This window comes from Lutjanus erythropterus, chromosome 16 (assembly GCF_056507025.1).
Source record: "Lutjanus erythropterus isolate fLutEry1 chromosome 16, fLutEry1.hap2, whole genome shotgun sequence".
Taxonomy (NCBI): Eukaryota; Metazoa; Chordata; class Actinopteri; order Lutjaniformes; family Lutjanidae; genus Lutjanus; species Lutjanus erythropterus.
Genome location: NC_139332.1, coordinates 30066063 through 30089430, shown reverse-complemented (window position 1 = coordinate 30089430; position 23368 = coordinate 30066063). Strand labels below are relative to the sequence as shown.

The window sequence follows — 23368 nt, the reverse complement described above, 5'->3', positions numbered from 1 at the left end:
TACTCCTCTTGTTATGTATTTGGTTTCAAATGAGCCCAACTGGGGTTGGGCCGATGGACGATGTCATAGTCCACATCATCCATTGTGATGGTATTTCAGGTAGTGTGTTCCCTCAAAGTTGTCACAGAGTTGTCGCCTAAGTTCTGTTTTTGACACGTGGGAGAGAAAATAAAAGAAGCTGTTGCTGCTGTTCATTGCACTAAGTCTCCTTGTTGTGTTTATATCCTGCATCCAATTGGAGCTATGGTTGTGCGCAATCTCAGAAACTAACACTATGCATATGCGAATGCAATTGCATGGTTAGATATCAAGTTTATCTGTGGCCTTGATAAGGCAACGATAGCAACGATATGATCATCCATTACGATGTTTCATTGTAGACATCCTCATATGCCAATTCGGTAGCCATGGCAAAGCCATAACATTACCATGGTTTCCCTTGACTGTCTCTCAATATTACAACATTAGTCCAACATCGCCCCAGTCTGTGGAATTAGCAACATTAGCAACAACATGTTTACGCCAAATTCAGCAGGAATAAATACTATGACAACATAAAACTTACAGCTTTCGAGAAGGAAATCAGGTCACAGACAGCAGGCATCGTTCTATTAGTCTCCTCTGGGGCTGGGGGCCTGTATAGCAATTTGTGCTGGTACTCTGACATGGTGTCAATTAGTTTGAATCCAGTGAATGTTCAGTTAATAGCCTATCACTCAAAAATAAAATATATCAGGTCTGTCCCACCCTCAACAATCATGGATTTAAAAGCGCTTCCCTCCTTGTGGAAGAAACATCTGCGACTGTCCAACTAATGAGCATTTGGTCTGACAAAAGCATAAAGAACAACCAATCCACCAACCGACCAGAGTGTGAAAGCCCCACACCTGAGAACTACAAAGCCCACAAAGTCCAGAATCAGTAGTTAATCCCACATCCTACCAAAGTCTTACAGGATAAGATGGCAAATGAGCAATCCTTTAAGTTGCCTCATTAGCTGCAGTGAAAGCGGGTGCCTGTGATAGTGGCAAACTGTTCATACCCTATGTTAGCACAGCGGCAGCAGAGAGCAGCATGCTTCTTAATTGTGCTCCTTAGAGGACAGCCCAATTCAATGAAGTTGTCTACAGCTCCCTGTGGCCACTGAGTGATTTAATGCGGATTCGCCCCCAAGCAGGTGCTTTCTCTGGGTGAAGTCATTTGGAGGCAATTCAGAACTGTGACCTCAGCACATTGGGCCCTCTGGGACTAGACAGAGGATCCGGCCGCCTTTCCCAGCCTCCGCCAACAGCAACTGAGAGTGAGTGATAGAGCGTCAACGTGCCGGCGGTTTCTCTGCGCCCTACATTAGTGGAGAGCACTAAAAGAGCCACTTAATGGAGCCTCAGGAAAGTCATACAAGTCGTCACATCAGTAAAGTGTCATAGGAAGAAAAAAAAAAGAATATGCCCTACACAGAGTCCTAGACAATGTTTGTTTTGGATTATGCCTGTGGAAAACAGTAGTAGAGGATTTTTTTTTGTCGAACCACACAGTAAACGCAGCCTGATTTTTGGAGTCTGGCCTGTAGTTCCCCCACGCCCTCTTCTCTGTGTTTACTTCAATTACTCACTCCATTTCGCCTCAAAACTGCAGACTCCCCCTCGCTACACATACCACACTCAAATCACACCTCCCTCTTTTCTTTAACACTCCATCAATCTCTGTGTTCTTTCACCGTTTTCTTTAAGCTTTTCCATCCTCTTCCTGTCTCGATTTCGCAAACTTGGAAAGCAGTAGTAACAGCACACAAGCTAAAGTCACTGTGTTCCTACTTTAATCAAAAACACATTGCAACCACCCCCCCCACACACACACAACTCTGTTCCCGGTGTCCTTCTCTAGCAGAGTGACAAATGTTCTCCCTTGTTCTTTTATACTAAACGCTTGCAGAGATACTAGCTGCTTCCGCTGCCTAACAGCAACTATGCCAAAAAAAAAAAAACCCACTGTAGTACCTAACTGTGTGAGCGGGCCCTACTGACAAAAGTCTAGAGAAAAGCCTGCCAGAGAGTGAAAACATTCCTAAGCTAAGCCAGGTCATTTACTGGCACTTGTTCTCCAGTAAATGATCTGATACTAGGCCAAACAGCTATCTAATATGTGATTGATCAGCCTCAACAGAGCATATCATTTTCATGTTAAGCATCTAGGTACTTTTGTATCTACAAAGCAGTTATGACTACACTGCAGTCATTTCCTTGTTTACAGTCATACTGCAAAAAAACAGAATGACAGCACCACTGGTTTTGGAGACAGATGTAAGTCTTGCCTGTCTGTCGGGTCATTCGCTTTTACTTTCAGAGCAATGACATGTATTGGAATGAGTACTGAAAATCTGTACTCAAATAGAAGTACTGTTGTAAGTATTCTTCTCAAAAACTACTCTAGAGTATAGTTACTTTTTTTTTTTTTTACAAGAGAAATATGTAAGTCCCTTGCATTTATTAATGAGTATTGCAGGCCAAACAGTTAATTTGTGCCATACACAGCATATTGAATACATTGTATCCCTTTTAATACACGATTTATGGTTGAAGTGAGTTGCTGAACATGAGCACAAGATGAGCGCAACACAGGGCTGCGATGATAACCGCATTACCATAACACTGCCGTTGCATGATGCTTACCGTGGGGTTCTGCTCATTGCTGTGAATTTCATTTTTAAGTGTCAACCTCATGTTGAGATAAAGCCACTGATTTATTAATACACCTAAGGATCGGAATTGTCACACAAGTCAGGAACAAAGCCTCTGATTTGTCAAGAGACTCAACCCAAGGCATCTTGGGATTGCCAGTCGGTAGCTAACAGCATGCTAACTACAACAACAACCATTTTTAAGAAAAGTGGATAAATAACTACAGAATACATTATATATTTATTTAACCATGCCTCTAGGAAGACACTGCAATTCAGGGCTGGATTAAATGCTTCTGAAAGGGATATGAACCAACTGGAGCCAATTTACAGCTAAAGGTACAAAGCTAGCAATAGCTTAACATTAGCCTTTCCTGCTCAGCTTACTTCAGGGCTAACCTTGTCACTTTTCCAGCAGTGAGAAATACCAGACGAAACTCTTCTTGGTCTTGAGAAGCTGCAGTGTATTAACTGACACACTGTAACCACGACTGTACATTGACTGCCAGACAGACAAACCCCCTCTCCACTATAAGCAGCACCAACAATCTCCTGCTCACACTCCTTCACTTGCACACTACAGTATTCCTTTAAGAAGCTACGCTATGCTAATGCCAGTATGCTTCAATAAAGGCAAATAAAACATAAACGTATTATTAAGGCAGTTGTGTTAAACCACAATGCTGTGGGAATATGTTGTTTTGTCACCGCCATCAAAAAAATTCCATACCGTCACAGCCTTAACGCAACATTATATTTTGACAATGACAAGTGATTAAGAATCAGTTGTTCACCACTAAAGATAAGCACATTACCCTGAAAACAAAGCCCAATGCTCTGATGATACAAGCTCTGGAGTTGGTGTTCAGTGACTGCCTGTCTTACTGCCTGCCAGACTCAATCAACATAAATTTAACCGTTATAAACATACACTCCTCCTAAAAGATTATTAATGATTTATTATGAGTCATGAACAGACACTTATTCATTCAGGAACCATCCAGCATTAATTTTAACTCTAATAAACGTGAAATAGGCAAGCAAACACATCTACTGAGCATGCTTCCTCAATCTCTGATGACATAAAGATAATTTTATGATTTAGCACAGTCAATATATTACAGACTTCTCCTTAAACTGTTTACATTTAGTGAATCATCAGTAGCAGACATTCAATCTAAAAGGGTTTCTCTTTCTCCAAAACTTCTGTCTAAATTACGTCTAACTCCTACACTGTCCTGATCAGTAGTGGCAGTCACCTCTCCAAACCTGTGCCTGCCCCATAAGGTTTTCCATCCATGTATTGTGGTTTTCATTGGCCTGTTTTTCCTTATTGGCTACAAAATTCAGATGAAAGGTTTGATACCCAGCTCTCATGATAAAGGAAAAATCTGTAACACTTACTGTAATATATCATAAAATGACCATGATATGTTGGCAGAAATTAAGGAAACATGCCAAGTTGAATACTAGTTACTCTGACACTACAGCTTTAGTGTCCCCCTTTGAAATTTCAGGCCTGAATAACTTGTTTTTGTATGCCTGTTTCCCTTTAATTACAGTTCAAATTAATGTCAAATGTTTGCTGAATGAGCGTCTGTTCATGAGTCATAAGAAATCATGAATAATCTTTTACAAGAGCCAGATTTGTATAATGGCTGAATCAAGCAATATGTTAATGGAGACACTGACAGACTATTGACAGTTATAAACAACTGATCATGCAATGTTCCTGTTGCCTGTCTGATCTTCCACGAATCTGGGGAGGAGGGGGCAGGGGGAAACAACTCATTTCAGCTATAGTTTGTATATTAAATATGACCCAAACTTATTTAATATACCATCTATGGCTCTTTCTGCTATCTGAACTGCAGTGCTCACTTTGGGATTTGCAATCATTACATATTTTCCTTTAAAAGTAACTGAGTAGATTATGTAGGGTAATGTAAAATTACAGACTTGAAAAAATACTCATCGAAGTACCCCAAAGGACTTGCTTACAATAATCTGAGTAGTTATAATTTGTTATTTACTTAAAGCAGAAAGAGAGGTATATTAAACAAGACGCAAAATGCCAGAAATTAAAATGAAAACCAGTGAATCAATAATCAATATCAGGCCAACAAGCTAAGAAATGGCAGAGCAGGGCAGGAGGAACGTAGTAAACAACTTCCCGCGCCCCCTCCCCTCCCATTTCTTTCCCCTTTACTCCCTCCCTCCTTTCACTCCCTCCTCACTTTTGCACACGTTGTTCATAACTGCTGATTTCCCTTTGGCCATAGCAATAGTATCCAACAACCCGCCCACCCCCCACATCATTCACATGAGAGCTGGCGTCTGCCCTCAGAGCGCCGTGTCATTTCCAGGGCTTTTTACTCCATCGGTATGAACACAGAGAGCCGTGCTCAGGAGAGGGGGAGCAGCCAAATTCCTTTACTACTACCATTATCTTACAGCGCAAGTGATCAAACATGGCAACACACTGTGGCCTTAAATCAAAGAGGCGGCTGTAATGTTTAAACCTCGAAGATAAACGAATTGCTGCAATAAACTGGAGCGGACTGACAGGTGTCGGTCAGCCCAGCAACGTGCAAACATCTTCAATGCGTAGCAGCAGAGAGAAGTTCAATCCTGGCTTAAAATGCACGCGTTTATAACATTTCAGATTATGTCATTCCCTCGTGTTATGCAAAAAAAACGTGGTTGATCAGTGCACAAACCAAATATCGTTATCTTCTTTCGGTTTCCTGTACAGTCAACACTGCCCCTCCAGGGAGCAGATCAACCTTAATTTCACTGCAAGTGCTCATATTCAGTCAGCAAATTCATCCCTGTTTAGTCATACTCATAATTACTGCCTCAATCGAAAGGAAATCCGGCCTCAGAGACATGCTTTTGCAGTTTCTGAAAGCTGTTAAGGTGACACTGCAATGCATGCAGGCAGTCGAGAAACAATTTGGCACATCTACTCGTGGGTAAACATTAAGACTACTAAAATCTGACAAAAGACAAACACTGAGCAATCTAATTCAATGAACCTGCACTGTTTATAACAACAGCAACAATAAAATCAGCAAATTATGTTCACTTACCTGTATAATTATCCAGAAACGGTGTTCACATTATTTGGCTCTGTGTCCTCCCTTCGTGTGTATCAACGTGGTGGCCACATTTTGTATCTTCCAAGTGCTGAATTGCCAAAACCAAAACATGAAAAATGTCAAAATTTGGGCTACATCAATGTTGTTTTTAAGCATGTGCAATGAGCTAAAGCCATAACTTGAAATGAGCCTCTGGTATTCAATCTACAATTGCATAATAAATGTTTGTACTGTCTGGGACGTGCCAAATAGGTTACAACAAGGTAATGATCTTGATAGCAGCCACAAAAAAAATCTGAATGAATGCACACAGCTCTTCAAAGTACGTTTTGATTTTTAAAGGGCCAGTTCACCCCAATAATTGAAAAAACATATTTTTCATCCTACCTGTAGTGCTATTTGTCTGTCTAAATTTTGGTGTGAGGTGCAGATTTTTGGTTCCAGAATATAACGAAACTAGTTGACACTTGGTCAGCGGTGTGCAAAGAGCAAAAAATAATAATGGTGATAAACTCAACAGCAATGTCTCTTTCCAGAAATCATGACCCAGTTACTCAAGACAGCACGGGATGTAAACATTAATGGTGTCCTCCTGAGCTGATCTGTAGCCTCTCCTCCATGAGTAGATGCGCATTTCCTATTGTATGGTGATGCAGTTGCAGTTGGCAGGTGTAGTTCAGTAGAAACAAAGTAGGTCCTACCATCAAAGTGTTTCCAACAAAGTCTGTGGATTATTTCGAGTTACAAGATCACCATTCCTGGAAAGGCACACTGCTGTTGACTTTTTCCAAATATATATATTTTGGGAGCTTAAGTCGAGTGCCATCTAGTTCCATTATATTCCAAAGAGGGCAGACATATCTACTGTACAAAACTCTGCAACTCACACCAAAACTATCCAGACGGACAAACAGCACTACAGGCAAAAGGAAAACACATATATATTTAATTTTGGGGTGAACTGTCCCTTTAACCTTGCCACCTCCAAAACACAAAGTTGCGATGGTGTAAGCTGAGTGCCTGCATGTAACGAAAGCATCCCCCCCCAAAAAAAAATGTATTCCCACAATGTTTGGGATAATAACAGCCAAGGCGGTGAAGAAATGAGGATGCCGTGGGCACTTGGCGCTTAATATAACCGATGTATTGTGAAATGTTTGTTTATTTAGTAACGAGCTAGTAGCTACCATCCGTCCAATAATAGACAGCCTGTGCTACATTTTGTATCAATGGCACTGGCAGCGGCTAACTAGCCATCTATCAGCAGCCTGTTTGAGGACGATTTAAGCTAATTTCTCCCTGCATAGCTTTAACATATTCTGCATGTAGGCTGCTAATGAGAAGCAAACGCCTACAGCCTTCAAACTATTAGTGTAAACCGAGCAAATTTATGACACAACCCTGGACAAGTGATGCACATAATCTTACATCTCCGTCACATTCTCGCAGGCACTCGTGTTACTACATCTCAGCTACGACGGCTAACGATGCACGAGCACGTCAGTTAAACCACAAAAATCCTCCGACGGTCGTTCAAAGACAAACCCGCAATTTAAATCGACTGAAATACACACGCAAAAATGTGCCGAAATATATTCCAGTGGTGTAAAAGAACAGATGCAGCGCCGTGTAGGTTATTAAAAAAACACTAACTGTCAACAAAATGGCGGCTGCGTTGAATCAACAGAGACCCGAAATGGATCTCCCTCTTATTTCTTCTTCCTCGCTGATAAAATCCTTTTTCCTTACAGCGACTGGTATCCGTAATATCTCCCGAGATGCTCCGAAATCCACTCCGACACGCCGTTAGCTGGGCCTGGATGTGTCAGCACGGGCCTCTCTCGTTAATCGGGCCTCCATGTCTGCTCAGCCCGTATCGCTACTGTGTCAGTACAACACGGGCATTCTCAGTCCCACAGAGGAGGGAGGGAGGCAGGAGAGGAGGGGAGGAGGACGGACCGAGCAGGCGAGGAGGGCGGAAGGTACGGAAGTCCATTACTGACGGTAAAATAAAAATCTCTGCCAGTAAAAGAAAAAAATGTCAATTTACAAACATATGGAGGCCAATTTTTTTAAGTAAAAGAAAAAAAATCTCTTGGCAAGTCATGCATTAATGGAAGCCAATTTCTGGAAGTAAAATAAAATATTCCCACGGCAATTAAATATATCTTAATTTTACCTGCCAGTAAAATTAAAATAAAAATCTTTGGCAAGCCCATTTGTGGCAGTTTAAAAAAAAACAACTTGGTTAGACACAAATATATGGAACACTGGAAAACAAACAAACAACAACAACAAAAAAAAGTAACCCCCATTGTAGGTCATAATTAGTTTAAAAAGTTAAAAAGTCATAATTATGAGGTAAAAAAAATATATATATAAGATTAAAAAGTGAGATAATAAGATTTTTTTTTTTTTTTTTTTTTTAAAAAAGCTGAAAAGTCAAAACTGTGAGACAAAACATTAAAATTATGACAGAAAGTCATAATTATGAGATAGATTTCAAAATTAGATTTTTAAAGGTCAGACTTGTGAGTTACAAAGTCTTAACTCTAAGATAATGAAAAAGTTGGAACTATAAGAGAAAATTAAAATCATGGGATTAAAAAGTTACAAAACTAAAAGTCGAAATTAGAGGAAAGAAATGAAAAGTCGTCATTATGAGATTTAAAAAAAATGTCATCACTGTGTGATTAAAAAGTAAAAAATTACAAGTTACAAATATCGCAATTATGAGCTAACGAGTCAGAATTATGAGATAAAAATTGAGCTGAAAAGTTGGACTTATAAATTACAAAGCCATAATTTTGAGACAAACAGTAATAACATTTATCTCATAATTTATTTATTTATTTTTTAAATATCATAATTATGATTTACCATGAGAATTTTCTTTTCTTTTACTACCAGTGACGAGCTTCCATACGGGGGAGAAGCGGCGAGGAGAGGGGAGGAAAGGAGAGGAGAGGAGAGCAAATGTCGGTCGTACGTGGTTCCTGCGGTCCCTGGTCAATGACAAAAATGTCAGTGTTTCATTATTTCTCTATTTTCGGTCGCCGCGGAGAGCTGTGTTCTGGGCTGGTAGAGGGTGTGTTTACTGGTTTGCAACAGTCAACTGTCAAACTGGCGGTGCCTGGTTTCAGCTGCTACACACACTGTCAACACAACGTTACAGTAGACTGTAGGCCATACAAACAGCAGCAACATAGTCTATAAATAAATCATTCTTCTTCTGTTAGAGCTGACATGAGTGGTCACTAATCAGTTCACTGGCATTATTATAAGCACTTAGAAAACATCCACTCACTGCTATTATAGACTGTATTTTTACAGATTATTCAGTTTAAATGCACAGTCTTGTTTATAGACATGCATTCATGCATATACCTTAAATTATCATTTACTCAGTGCATATCCTGGCAATGTGTACAGTATTTCCTTTGCACAATTTTTAAGGTAATATAACTCTGCTGTCCTGCCCTGATGTCATTTTGAACGACAAAGTTCAGTGTCAAACTTATCCCGCCTCCATAGAGTTTCTCCTTTTCCCTGTGTTATATCATTTTAGATTACTCTTCACGTGATTTTTTCACAATTATTTTGCCGATTTGTATTATTTTATTAACCGATGACTTAAAGTCATCATAGTTGCAGTGCTATGTTGTGTTCCACTCTTTTCTATTCTTGGTTGTTGGCTTTTGTAAATTTTGTTTAAAAAAAAAGTTGTACTGTACTGCAGTAAAATCACATATTGTGTTTATCCTGTTTATTTTCATCATTGATTAGTTGAGACGAATTGATTAGCCTACAGTTATCAGAAGAAAAATAAGTGTCTATTACAAGTTGCCCCAGGTGCAAGGTGAAGTCATGTCTTCAGCTCGCTTGTTTTGTCTAACCTCCAAAACACCAAAATGTTCAATTTAGAGTGATAAAAATCAGAGATCATCAGCAAATCCCTGCAGTTGAGAAGCTGAAACTAACAAATGTTTATCACTTTTGCTTAATAAATGACTTTGAACATTAACTAGTTATTAAAATCTGTGAAAAATAATTTTCCATCATTGACTTTTCCATTGCCTTACTTGTTTCAGCACTATATCATATTCTGACACATGTAGCCAGTGATTATACTTTATCATATAGGCATACTGCTATATTTAAACAGTATTTTATAATCTTGGCTACTGCATTTCATATAATCTATTCAACAGTTCTGACCACAAAATGCAAAAGGTGCACATAAAAGCCTCACATAGGCCCTTAAAATAAAACTGCCATGTTAACCCAACTGATTATTAAACAGATTTGCTGGAAGACGAATAAAAAGTCTGCAATATGTCTGTGAGTATCTGCCTGGGAATCTTTCATGATGATTAGGGAGATGAAAGAAGGTGCAGAGGGTGAGGATCACAGGGTTAGGCTTTAATAACAGCTTTAAAATAGAGAGGAGATCAACGCTGGATCAGACTGCGTGGAAAAAAAAAAAAAAAAAAGGGCCCCAAAATATACTGCATTAAGAAATTGTCTCACCAAAAGCGTTACTTCATAACTCTGTGAATTCCCATCATTTTGACAAACCACCGGCAGCTCAGCGGCGATTAGTTCGTGACATCAAAGAAGTCAGTCATTCAGAAATCCACCTCAGAGGGCAGCGTAGCGAGAAGGACACATCACCTCCACAGCAAACTGCAGGCTCCTTTTCTGTGTGTGTGTGTGTGTGTGGTGTAGCTTAAGTAAAAAACATAACGGTCCTGAGCAGAAATGTGTGAATCAAGCTGCAAAGTATGACTGTGATGCATGTAATGTATTTTATTTAAAAGCAGTCAGTGCACGGCGGAGGGGGGTGGGGGGTCTGAGGTGAGAAGTGCGTCTCTTGAAGACAGTGAAGGAGGTAGAGTTGCTTGGCCCGTTTCTCAGATCGCCTGCCTCTCCTGTTGCTCTGTCCTGATGGAGCGGGCGTCTGGGGGTTCTGATGTGGGCGGGAAGCTGTTGTCGACACCCTCGAGGCTTTTTCGGCACACTGGGCAGGTGTCGTGCTGTGACAGGAAGAGAAAAACGTATTAATCTGCAGGCAAACGTCAGTGGTACAGGGAAGAAAAAAAGGATACAGGTTCTTAAAACCAGACATAGCACAGGCATTATATGACATAACCTCACACAAGGGCGACAGAAACTATTTCAACGGTTCTAGTCTTATAACATTCATTCATAACATATCAAATGACCTAAGAAATACAAGTGAAGGAAAGTGTTGAAAAGTGATTGAAACCCATGTTGAGCTAGAATTACTTAGTGCCCAACATTACGATGCCTACATTTGTTATGTGACCTACACTCTTAGAAATAAAGATGCTAACTAGAACCATAAAGAGTTCTTCAGCTTTCCCCCATAGGAGAACCCCTTCTGGTTCCTGGTAAAAACTCGGAACCCTTTCAGAAAGTTCAGAAAAACCGACATAAAGGTTTATACCTAGAACCACCTGTCAAAGTTTTCTCCTTGAACTTTCTATGAGAGGTTCTACAGGGTACTATTCTATAATTTAATGGTCACCCTCAGAACCCGCTCTGGGACTTCTATCCGAGTTTCTCCACCTTCTGAGGGTGCTAACAAGAACACGCTCAGGGCGTTCCACAAAGAACCTTTTTACATTTGAAGGGTTTTATCTAGTTGTTCTCTGTTCTACAGCAGACAACAGTTTTATATTCCTGGGCTTATATCTAGAACACACCCAGGCGTTTCTGCCAAAAATCTTTTAGTATTCTGCGATTTTTATCTAGAACCCAACCAGGAGGTTCCACCAAAGACTTTTTATAGTCCAAGGTTTTTATCTAGAACACACCCTGCGGATTCTACCAAGAATCATTTTATATTTTAGGGGCTATATCTGGAACTCGCCAAGGGGGTTCTACTGTTATTATTCTACAAAGGACCCTTGACAAAAGAGTTCTTCAATAATTTCAACAATCTTTGAAGAACTCTTTCTTCCAAAAATGGTTCTTTGAATGCAACAGGCTGTTAACGGAACCCACAGTCTTACAAAGAACCATTGACAAAACCCTGTCTTAGCCTTTCTGGAGGAACCCTCCTAGAACCCTTATTTCTTAGAGTACATTCATCATGTTAATGTGTTTACTTCTATATGGTTGCTCGTGGAAATAAATATCAAATGTTTAAAATGTCAGCGGTATAACAGCAGAAAACACGAGTACAGTTTCTGGTGAAAGGTTTCTGTGTCTTTGTCGTCACAGCCATCATTTCAGGACGTGCGATGCGCCGTTGAAACCACCATGACAAATCTAAGGGAACCTAGAAACCCTTCAGCCCAAAGACCACATCCACTGCTCGTCCTTACCAGCTCCAGCCAAGGCACTATACATTCACTGTGGAAGTAATGGAGGCAGGGAAGCTTCCTGACAGATTCCCCTAATGAATACTCCTCCCTACAAACTGGACACTCCAGCCTGCAGTCTGCCAGAGAAAAACAAGAAAAACAGAAACAGAAGGTGTGAGTGTGTGGATGAGGAAGAGAAACACACACAGACACACACACACACACACACACAGACACACACACACACACACACACACACACACAGAAGTTCATAGAGAAAACACAGTTATAAAATTCTTAATGATTCATTACACCTCAAACATGTACGGCAGCTCTGTGAGCCATTATGACACAGTGATGCATTTGTAAAGTCGTCCTCTGTCACTTCATGTTGCCAGACTAGTTTAATGATGTGTGATTAAAGATTTAGCAGCTATTTTACAATAAGTCATATTTCTAAAGGCTTTTACCTCAAGTCTGGTCAGTAAGTAACGTTTTCATTATAATGCACTTGGAAAAAATATAAATGCACCACTTTTGTTTTTTCTGCCATTTTTCACGAGTTTAAGTAAAAGACCTAAAACTTTCTCCATGTAAACAACAGGCTTATTTCTCTCAAATTTTTCTCACAAATTTGTTAATGACTCATTAATACTCTAAACTACGATGTTCATTTGAAAGTCGTCTCCTCTTTACAATAATGAGGATGAAAGGAAAGACATGAGGACAGTAGAAGAGGATAAATGAAAGGTGGAATGCAAAATAAGAGGAGGGAAGGAGATATTGGAAGAGAAAAGAAAAGATAAGAGAAGGAAGGGAGGGAAGAAAATATAGGTGGAGAAAGATAAGCTATGAAAAAGTTAAGGAAAATGTTGTGTTAAGGAAATGTTGTGAAAAGGTGAATGGTGAATAGAGAGAGGTAAACAAATTTATACTGTAGGAAGGGAAGAAAAGATAGGAGGAGGGAGGGAACGACAGGAGGAAAAAGGAAAGAGGAACAAGGAGAGAAGGGAAGTAAAGAGAGGTGGATGAAAGGACAGATGAACAGGTGGAAGGAAAGAAGGAGGGATTCAAGGAAAGGTAGGAGGAGGAAATTAATGATAGCAGAAGAAAAGAAAGATAGGAGGAGGAAAAGGAAAAGAAGAATAGGAACGTAGGAGTGGAAGAGAAAGATTAAGAGGAGGAAATGAAACAAAAAGAAAAGGAATGGCAGAGGAAGAACAGAAAGATATGAGGAGGGAAGGAAAAAAAGGAAAAAAAAGAACATATAAATCACATAGAGTAAGTAAAACATTTATATCTCAACATCAAAAGCAAAACTTTTCAAACCAGTCTCCTGATATGAGACACACTGGACAGATCATGTGACCAGGCGTCCAGCATGGCATGCTGGGATCACTACCTGTCTGTTCCTGAGAGATGCACACTGTCGGCAGGGATGAGATCATATCCTTCTCTGCAGGGGGAGGACCTGTGTTCTCCAACTGCCCCAACAGCTGTAGATGAGTGGGTGAAGAGACAAGAGGGTGGAGGAAGGAGGGGCAGAGAGGGAAGAGAGGGAAGCAGAGGCAGTAAAACAAGAGAGGTTTGTGTAGACAAAGAAAGATGTGGGTGTCAAGATTGGACAAGGAGATATGGAAGCAGTTTTATTATAAACGTTTGGGAGACGAGAAAGAAGAGAGAAACCATAGACTATGAACCCAAATCCCAAAAAGTTTGGACGTTGTGTAAAACATATAAAAACAGAATTAAATGATTTGCAAAAACGTTTTGGCCCATATTCAAGTGAATACAGTACAAAGACAAGATATTTAGTGTTCAAACTGATTCATTTGATAGTTTTTGTTAACTACGTCACTTTTTCTTTTTCAGCATCACTCCACAAGTGTTTAGGAACTGAGGACACTAACTGCTGAAGTTTTGAAGTGAAATTCTTTCCCATTCTTGCTTGATATACGACTTCAGGTGCTCAACACTCCGGCGTCTCTGTTGTTGTATTTTGTGCTTCATAATGCACCACGCATTTTCAATAGGAGGCAGGTCTGGACTGCAGGCAGGTCAGTCTGGTACCTGAACTCTTTTACTATGAAGCCACGCTGCTGTAACACGCGCAGAATGTGTCTTTGCGTTGTCGTGTTAAAATAAGCAAGAATGTTCCTGAAAAAGAAGCAGCAAATGTTGCTCCAAACCTGTATGCACCTTTCAGCATTAATGATATGATGTGATTAATAATGTGTAACAGATGTGACAGTTACCCATGATGCCATGGGCACCAACACAGGTGCTGGTAACAATCCGGATGGTCCTATTCCCCTTAAACACAATGTCCATGATTTCCAAAAACAATCTGAAATGTGGACTCGTCAGACCACAGCACATTTTTCCGGTTTGCACCAGTCCATCTCAGATGAGCTCCGGTCAGGAGAAGTCTGCAGAGTTTCTGGACGTTGCTGATATTTGGCTTTGACTTTACATGGTAAAGTTACTTGCATTTATAGATGCAGCAGCAATTAACTGTTTTTATGTAGAAATATCCTTTATACAATCAAGTGGGTTTTTAATGCAGGGCTTCCTGAGGGATTAAAGGTTACAGACAATCAGTGTTGGTTTTCAGCTTTGCCCCTTACATGCAGTGATTTCTCTGGATTCTTTGAATCTTTTAATAGTATTTTGGATTGTAGATACTGAAATCCTGTTGAGAAATTTCGTCCTTAAACTGTTGGACAAAGTGGTGAACCTCGCCCCATCCATGCTTGTGAACGACTGAGCCTTTCGAAGATGTCCCTTTGATACCCAGCCATGATACTGTGACCTGTTACCAGTTCATCTGTTTACCTGTTGAATGGTCCAAACAGGTGGGTTTTTTTGAGCAATCACAACCTTCCCAGTCTTCTGTTGCTCCTGTCCCAACTTTTTTGAAATGTGTTGCAGGCATCAAATTTAGAATGAGTGTATGTTTAGAGAAAATTAAGTTTATCAGTTTGAACATTAAACATTTGCTGTATTCAATTGATCACAAGACAAAAAGGATCTGCAAATCACTGCAGTCTGTTTTAATTTACATTTTTACACAATGCTTAAAAATCACTCCCCCCGATGTCACTGACCTCTGTGATGACTGCATCCAGACCCCCCTGACCCCACGCATAATCTCCAGGGTTTGCGTACAGCTGTAGCATGCTGGATCTGAGAGACAAACAGGAGTGAAAGACAGAGAGGTTGGCACGCGACGTTAGACGAAATCAAAAGGAAATTATGTGAATCGAAAATTCAAGAGCGCTCACAGTGCAGCCGGTGCAGCACCGGGGTTTGCATTGTTGGCGAACAGGCCAGCCAAGAACTGCTGCACGATCCTTGAGAGGGCAAAAACAGTCAGGAAACATGTCTGCTTCAATGTGCTTTCAAAACACATACAAATATTAAAATCATGCCTTTATGATTTTATTTGGAGTTAGTAAATCAGCTGATGCATGCAGCAGTTCTCTTCAGTCAAAATGACCAGGCACACAATATATTAGAGTGTTAGACAGGATAGTGTACATACAATGAGACTGACACTGAGAAAAAAAAAGATTCCCTTAATTAATTCTGATCTGACAATATAAGAGAATATAAACACTTGTTTCTCCAACATCAGTTCAGATTAGAGATGCACAACACTGGATTTCTGCTGATATTATATTATTCTGCTGATATTTTCCAACTCATTTTGGCCGACTGCCAACACCGATATAAGCACATACTTCTTTCCACCTAATTGCAGAGACCATTAAGTCTCTCCTGTTGAGATGCAGTCATTAAAATACGTTGCTTTTGAAAATGGACACGTTTGCTGGGCAAAATAAGAAACCTACCGCTGACAGTTTGTGTTTTTTGATGTTGCTTGTTTTTCCTTCTGCTTCATCGATTCACGGTAATGATCAGGATGACGGCTCTTATGATGAGCAATTAAATTAGTAATGCTGAAGGAATGTCATTTGGCTCCGCCTCGCATGGCAGACACTGAGTAATCATCGCAAACAGCAACTCTGATACTCAATGTGGACACTTCAGAGAACTTCCACATTTCAGACATACTGACACTGCATGCACATAATTAAAGTTTTATCTTATTGCCCTGTCATATCGGGACAAATGTTCATTTTGGGGCCGATATTTCATTGTAAAGCCTGTGTTGACTGATACCACCAATAAAGGTTTGCCTTTTTGTGCAGACAAAATACTAATGATCAGAAGGAGCTGACACTGGATACTGAAACTACACAACTCTTCCTCGGTATTTTAGGTTCATTTCAAAAACATGAAATTTGCTATTTTATCACTTCAGCATTAAAGATGCATTCTTCTTCTTGCCTGACTTAAGTCTATTGCTTTATTCCTGAAGAAAATAATAATATACACTGTATTAATAATGTAGTTACACCTTAGTTTTTTTTGCAAGTATAACTAAAGTACAAGCACTCAGTGGTTTAAAGGAACAATATGCAACAACTGCACATCCAAAAATTAGCGCTGCAGTCCAAATAGTGAGCTGGAGCCACAGACTGTACATTGAACAGGATGAAATGCTGCTTTATATACGATCTATATTTGAAGCATGTTGTTTCCTGCCCCCTCCTCCTCCCCAAACTTGAGGAAGCTTTGCAGGTTGCAGAAGCACAGGACGCACCCAACATCGCAACGGACAATAACAAGTGGCAACGGGTCCTGTACTGTAAGTTGATCAGCTGTCTGTCAATGTAAAGTTAAGCCTGTTACACTGAAAAAAAAAAGAAAAAAGCCTGCTGCTTTGAAAACACACACTCTGAAGCTGGAGTTCAGTGACTGTCTACCTTCTGCTGCCAAAATCCATTAACATATTGATCAATTTATCTCCTAATAATAATTTCTTATGACTCATAAACAGACACTTGCTCATTTGGCATTAATTTGAACTCTAATTAACATGAAATGAGTAAACAATAACGATCATTCCCACCCAGAATACAGATTTCGAAGGAGGACACTGCAGCTGCAGTGTTGTTATCCAAGAAGCGAGTATCACAGTAATTTTATGATTTATTAGAATAAATATATTACATATTTCTTCTTTAATTCTTTCTTAACTATGAAGTTGTCCTCTTCCCTTGTATTTTTATATTGTCTTGTATATGTTGATACCCAGCAAGTTTTTTTTAATTGATGTCCTGAATATAGTTTACACATAATTTGTGGGCTGTATTCTAAAGAATAACCAGGTTCAATCATCTTTTGAGGCAAATAAATCCTATCTAGTGTTGTTTGCACTATAAATCTATCTTTAACTTCCTTGTACTGTACATCACAAGACATAAATAGAAAGAAATGTATAAATAACTGGCATACTAAATGATTTTTACACTCAGAGTTCAGTTTCTGTGTACCATGTCCACACACCCTTCCACTGGAGGCCTCTGCTCAGGCCTGGACGACCTCTCTGGTTCAGGATGGGAGGGAGACGCCGGTTCTCTGGCCTCTGCAGCGGCAGGCAACACCGGAGATGGACGGCTCTGACCTGCAGATACCTGCTCGATGTCGTCTGGGTCGGACTCTGAGGAGGGCGGATGTGACAGCAGAGCGGAGCGCTCCATAAACAGCAGCTGCCATAACTTGGAGAGAGACCAGAGAGGCAGCATGTCAAACAAAGCCTCAGAGAAAGAGGAGTGTTCTTATTAAAACGCCATTCATGAGGGCGACGCATACCTCTGAGAATAAGGAGTTTGAATCTTCGCTGGCCGCTGACGTGCTGTCCTGCAGGAGACTACGCAACAACAACAACAACAAAAAAATCTGTTTTAATATCAGTGGTGCAAAATGAAAAGCACAACTCTCAAGAGACTTTCAACAATAACTCTTTTGAAGAAAAGGTCCATCAAAGATTTTTCTGTGAGAGTGTTCCAGTGAGAACCCTTCTGGGAAGAAAGAGTTTTTCAAGGATTGTTGAAAGTATGGATGTTAAAAGATCCTCAACCTCATATACTGAGGAGTTTATCCATGTTTCAAATGGCACTTCGAATGTAGATCTGACTGGAATCATTTTACTTGTGTTCTGCCAAAGCTGAGATCTTTTTTTACTCATTACAAGTTGTTCGATTTTTACAATAAAACCCTCAGAAGACAAGAGTGTTATAGGTGAACCCTTGGAACATAAAACGGTTCTCAGTAGACCCCTCCCTTGTGGTTTGTAGATTAAACCTTTGGAAAATAGAAGGGTTCTCTGTAGAACCCCCTGGTTGGGTCATAGAGCAAACCATCAGGTTCTAGGTGAAAATAAAAGGGTTCTCAGGAAATGGAAAAGGTGGAGAGGTTCATGACAGAAGTCACAGTGGGCCCTTTCCCTCCAAATCAGCTATGGTTCTTGAACTGGTTCAAGATAACTGGAACCTTGCCGCTACCTAGTAGCCTGGGTCCAGATCTTTGAATCCGCCCACTCCACTGAGCTGAATATGGAAATGAAGTGGAACGAGCTGTCAGTTCGTTCTGATATCAGGCGATCTATCTACTGAACCAGCCCGCATTTCCACCGGTTTTGAGTGGAACCATTGTAATCAAGGATTTTATCAGCAGACAGCGTTGCACAATGCACAACAACACGTAGAACAAGGCACACTGACTTTGGTTTCCAAGAAAAACCTGTTGTTTATGTTGTAATGGGTTGAACATTCAGATAGAAACTTCTATCAGGAACCAAAACTGTTCTCAGTCCAGGAAAACCCTACATGTTTCTTAGTTAGTACTTTAATTTCTAAGAGTGTGCAGTGAAAAACATTTTTATAGACCAGTGAGTCATTTTCTCAATCACAGCATGAAGAACAAACACCAAAGCTGATCTGTACCTGGAGTCTTCTGCCACCTCCTCAATGAAGCCGGAGTCACATCTGGGACAGACAAAATCCTTGAAGAGAAAAAAAAAATATCTTCACTGCACAGTCAAAAAATGTGGACACTCAAATTTCTCATCTTCTTCCAAAGTTATGGGGATTAATCTGTTTCTGTAACAGCCTCTAATCTTCTAGAAATGCTTTTGAAAAGATTTTGGGACCTCGCTGCCAAGATTTTCACTCAACCAGCCACAAGAGCAGCATCAGTGAGATCGCCGCCTGGCGAACTGTTAGTGTTAAAGTTCATACCAAAGGTGGTTGGATGTGGCCGAGGTCAAGGCTCTGTGCAGTTATCTCACATCAAATTAATAAAATAATTTCCTTGTAGTTCTGGGTTTTGTAGGTTCTGGGTCATTTTCAGAAGATTTTTCTTGTATTTTCTAATTAGAAATTGACAGCATAGATACAGACAGGAAAGGTGGGGCGTTAGAGAAAAGGTTTAAACCAGGTACAGTGCAATGATACCTGGACGTCCTCAGGTCACTGTCATATTGAAAGAGAAAAGATGGAAGCACAGTATTGTCTAAAATATTATTGTATTTTACTGTTGTATTATGATTTACTTTCATTATAAGGGACATAGCCTGAACAACAATCACCAATATTTTGATTAGTAGCAGCAATTTAATTACATATTTTTTCAGTGACTGTGACAGATGACATTTATTTTCATTTTGTAATTTAATTACACGTAACTAGTTACTCCCCAGTGCTGCTAGTAGTTTAGCCTTGTTTTAGCCTGGCAGTTGTTAAGGACTTGTGGTCGCTACTTGGCTACTGGCCAAGACGAGTAAGGAGTCAACAGTTGGTGTAGGTTATATATAGGTTTCATTTGTATTTTGTGTTTTTTCTAAAAATTGTGAATCACTGCAACCACAGGAGGTCCTTGAGCATACAGTCATAAATATGCAAAAAATTTTTTAGGCTTCAGTAAAAAACAAGATTAGCAGTGGACAAGCTCCAGGTCACTCAGACATGCACACACACGACCAACTGCATGGTGGAGATTATGATATTTAGTCATCTCTGAGGTTTAGTTTTCTTACTGTAAGCCAAATGTTAAAACTACCCCAGTCTAAGAATCCTCTATTAAAAGTAAAAGTCCTGAATCCAAAATGTAATTCGAGTAAAAACACAGACATATCATAAAGTATCAAAAGTAAAGTTACTCGTGAAGAATGGCTCCTTTCAAAGTGTGATATTACAGTAGAATATTATATTGTTGTAGTGTTGGGTGCTGGGTAAGTATACATTAACTGAGATGTAGTGGACAACTCAGGAGTGGACAAATCAAGCACCACAAAACTTCACATCATGTCCTCGGCCTAAGCAATATAAACGAAAAACTTATCACGGCAGTGACGTTTCAAAACGGGCAACATCGAAACCTTTTGATGACGTGTTGTGCACTCCAAGGGTTGGAAGGTGATCAAATGAGTTTGCTGTACTATCGCAGGGCGCAGTGTACTGTTGGGATGACTACTGGTGCTTTCACAAAATATTAATACAATGAGATCTTTGATAATCATCATTAATTTGGAGATAATGACTCAGTGGATAAAGGCAAAGAATAGAACGGCTGATAAGTTCAGATAATTTGATCACTGTACTATAATTCAGCCTTTAAAACCATGAGAAGACAACACCTCTGCCATATCATGATAACACGATATCCAAAATATATCATGATATAATATCAATATATTGTTGTCATTTTTACCTACTGCACGTTTCCTGTCTCTACACCAATTATGAAAAGCAATTTTATAAAATACAAACCAAATAAGTCCACATATTTTTGGTTATATAGTCCAGTTTTATCCACTCTCTCTTTCGCACATGTGCGCCTCTGCGCCATCATAACAATATCTGTGCGTAATCTTGCCATAAAAAGAACTGAACAGAACCACCAGGAATCTACAGCAAAATCAACAAAATTTAAAAGATGGACTTTGCTGAGACAAAACAAGGACACAAAACAGATGTGTCTGGAGGGGTTCAAGGCGCCTATTTGCGGCTCTGTGGCATGTACCAGCTCGGGCAGCCATGTACGTGCTGCTGGTGCACGCGGTGACACCCGGCCAGCCCCCTCTTACGTCTCTGACACGCAGCTGACAGTAGACAACTGGACAACAGTGGTGTTTCTAAATATGGCAACATGAATCACCAGATTTGACTCCCTCTCTCGCTCTAATGTAAGATCTTGGTGCATGCTGTGCGCACACAAACAATCATCAACAGCCTGACTTTTGTGCGCTTTAGTGATCCCACTGATTATAGTTTTAGATCAAACTGTTACAAATAAACAGTTAACTTTTCACGTTGTAAAAAAAGAAAGAAAGGAAGAAAGTGCCCTTAAGTCTGAATTCCTCCCTCCATGTGCGCCTGAGTGATCCCCAGGAATAAAAAACACACTCTCCAGAGTGACTCACCGGGAGTTTGGGGTTTGTTTCACATTTGCAGCAGTGACAGAAAAACCGGTGTTGTTGTGTCTCCGCAGCCTCCGCCATCTTCACGGTGAAGCGCAGCGCCTGACGTCGCAGTGTCGGGCAGCCCATAAAAGTCTCAGACGATCAGAGCAGCCTCCGAGGACCTGGTGCCCGGCACATGTCAGGAAAACGGTTACAGATGACACTTTAATATGATAAACGGGCCGGACGCTGTCATTTTTTTTTATAAATAAAGTTCATAAAGTAAGGACCTTTAAATTGGTTAAATATCAACAAAAAAAAATGCAAAATAATAAAATAAATATAGGCTTTACCAACCTGCGTCTCAGGGTCAGACTTCCTGCGATCGCCGCTGCATAAATCAAGTCGGAAAAAGAAACACAGAACTCAAAAAGCAACAAGCAGTCAGTCTGACACCACGGATGCAGTTTCCTTAAAGTCTGTTGGGTGTCGCCAGAGAATTAAAAAAAAAAAAACGTTTTAAGTTGGATCCTTTACTTTAAAAACACACATTTGGTTCAAATGTGTTGGACCCTTCGCCTGGATTTGTGTCCCTGGTTTCAGTGCGGAACTCGACCCAAGCGGTTTCCTAGCAACGCAGCGCCAGTTAACATCAGTTAGTCTGACCAATTATATTTAATACAGATACTGAATTTACATAAATACAATATTAGGATACACTAGAGTTCACCTCTGGTCAAAAAGTGTCATGTTAAAGACACAGTTCACCCCCCCAAAAAATAAATAAATAAATAAATAAATAAAAATAAAAAATACACGTTTTCCCTCTTGCATGTGGGACTATTTATCCATCTTAAATTGTTTTAGTGTGTCGCAGATTTTTGTAGATATAAACTTGAGTGAACTTGAGATGTCTGCCCTCTCTCAAATATAATGGGACCAAATGGCACTCGACTTGTGGTGCTTAAATTAGCAAAAAAAAAATAACATGTGAAAAAAATAATCAGCTATATCTCTTTCCATAAATCGTAACCTGGTTACTCAACAGAATCCATAAACAAAAAAACAAAAAAACAAACAAAACAAAACAAAAGACACCCCCATCCCCCCTCAGTAATTTTAAAATTAGATTCGGTTAAATTAGATTTAATAATAAATAAAAAGAAAATATGCAAGCAAGAAATAATATAAATAAATAATATTAATTATAATAATAACTTTACAGCAAACATTCAGCAGATTCAGAATAAATTATAAATGTAAAGAGTAAAAAAAAAAAATGAAAAGAGTAGGAGCAAGTGAATACTTACCAAGTCCCACCCCCCCCCTTTTTTAAAATATTTCCTCGATACACTCCGTTCCCTGGTTTTCAACACACACAGCTCAGTCAAATCAAACAAAAGTAACAGTCATAACACAGCAAGAGCAAATAAACAGAATAAAGCAAAACAAGACAGCACAAATCAAAATAAACTTTTACATCCTGTGATCTCTCACTACGACCAGTCCCCCCTCCAATCATCCATTTAATTTACACATTTAACTCTATTTGATACTGAACACGTTTTCATTTCATCATTACAGTTACATCTTAAAGTAACTCCTTTGATTGTAATGCAATGAGTTTTAGTTACTCTTCACTTCTTAAATTTGCAAATTCCTCTTAAATTATGTTGACTTTCTCTCATTTGAAACAGCTTCTGCATACTGCTGGGTAATAACTGTTTTGCATAATTTGTTTTTGGTTGGTTTTGAAGTCGAATAAATCTTGAGGTAAAGAGTGGACTGGTTCGCTCTCTGTTCCTAACTGAAACCACTCACAACAAGGTCTGTGGATGATCTTGAGTAATGGGGTCATGGTTTTTGAAAAGAAACATTGCTGCTGGGTTAGTGCAGCCAAGTGCCATCTAGTTCCATTATAATCAAGAAAAAGCAGACAACTCTTTGG

The 23368-nt window shown here is 39.7% G+C and overlaps 2 protein-coding genes across 4 annotated transcripts in view; both read right to left on the bottom strand.

Annotated features, from left to right (window-relative positions):
- Positions 1 to 8073, bottom strand: part of ash1l (ash1 (absent, small, or homeotic)-like (Drosophila)) — a 47655-nt gene extending 39582 nt beyond the window's left edge. The window contains exons 1-2 of one of the 2 annotated variants that reach the window (XM_084739788.1): positions 7432 to 8073; positions 5770 to 5866 (exon numbers count right to left, since the gene is read on the bottom strand). The gene's annotated coding sequence lies outside the window, so the exon portion shown is untranslated. The remainder of the gene's footprint in view (positions 1 to 5769; positions 5867 to 7431) is intronic. The other variant, XM_084739787.1, reaches the window with a different exon arrangement.
- Positions 8074 to 10179: 2106 nt separating this feature from the next.
- On the bottom strand, positions 10180 to 21931 carry rnf115b (ring finger protein 115b). 2 transcript variants are annotated; one of them, XM_084739783.1, is made up of 10 exons: positions 21778 to 21929; positions 21442 to 21602; positions 18965 to 19023; positions 17832 to 17889; positions 17526 to 17737; positions 15395 to 15463; positions 15218 to 15296; positions 13513 to 13606; positions 12132 to 12247; positions 10180 to 10814 (listed from the first exon to the last, which is right to left on the bottom strand). In XM_084739783.1, the coding sequence occupies exons 2-10, from the start codon at positions 21565 to 21567 to the stop codon at positions 10692 to 10694; spliced, it is 936 nt and encodes a 311-aa protein (XP_084595909.1). In that variant the 5' UTR covers positions 21568 to 21602; positions 21778 to 21929; the 3' UTR covers positions 10180 to 10691. The 2 variants fall into 2 exon arrangements, with proteins under 2 accessions (XP_084595909.1, XP_084595910.1); XM_084739784.1 differs by lacking the exon at positions 15395 to 15463 and having other exon boundaries at positions 21778 to 21931.
- Between the last annotated feature and the right edge of the window lie 1437 nt (positions 21932 to 23368).

Excerpts from the sequence above, each read along its gene's own strand:
- rnf115b (XM_084739783.1), bottom strand. The coding sequence starts at position 21,567 with ATGGGCTGCCCGACACTGCGACGTCAGGCGCTGCGCTTCACCGTGAAG. Across the intron at positions 17,890-18,964 it reads GAGGTGGCAGAAGACTCCAG|TCTCCTGCAGGACAGCACGT; the intron begins GTACAGATCAGC and ends GTTGTTGCGTAG. Across the intron at positions 13,607-15,217 it reads TGGATGCAGTCATCACAGAG|CTGTTGGGGCAGTTGGAGAA; the intron begins GTCAGTGACATC and ends ACTCATCTACAG.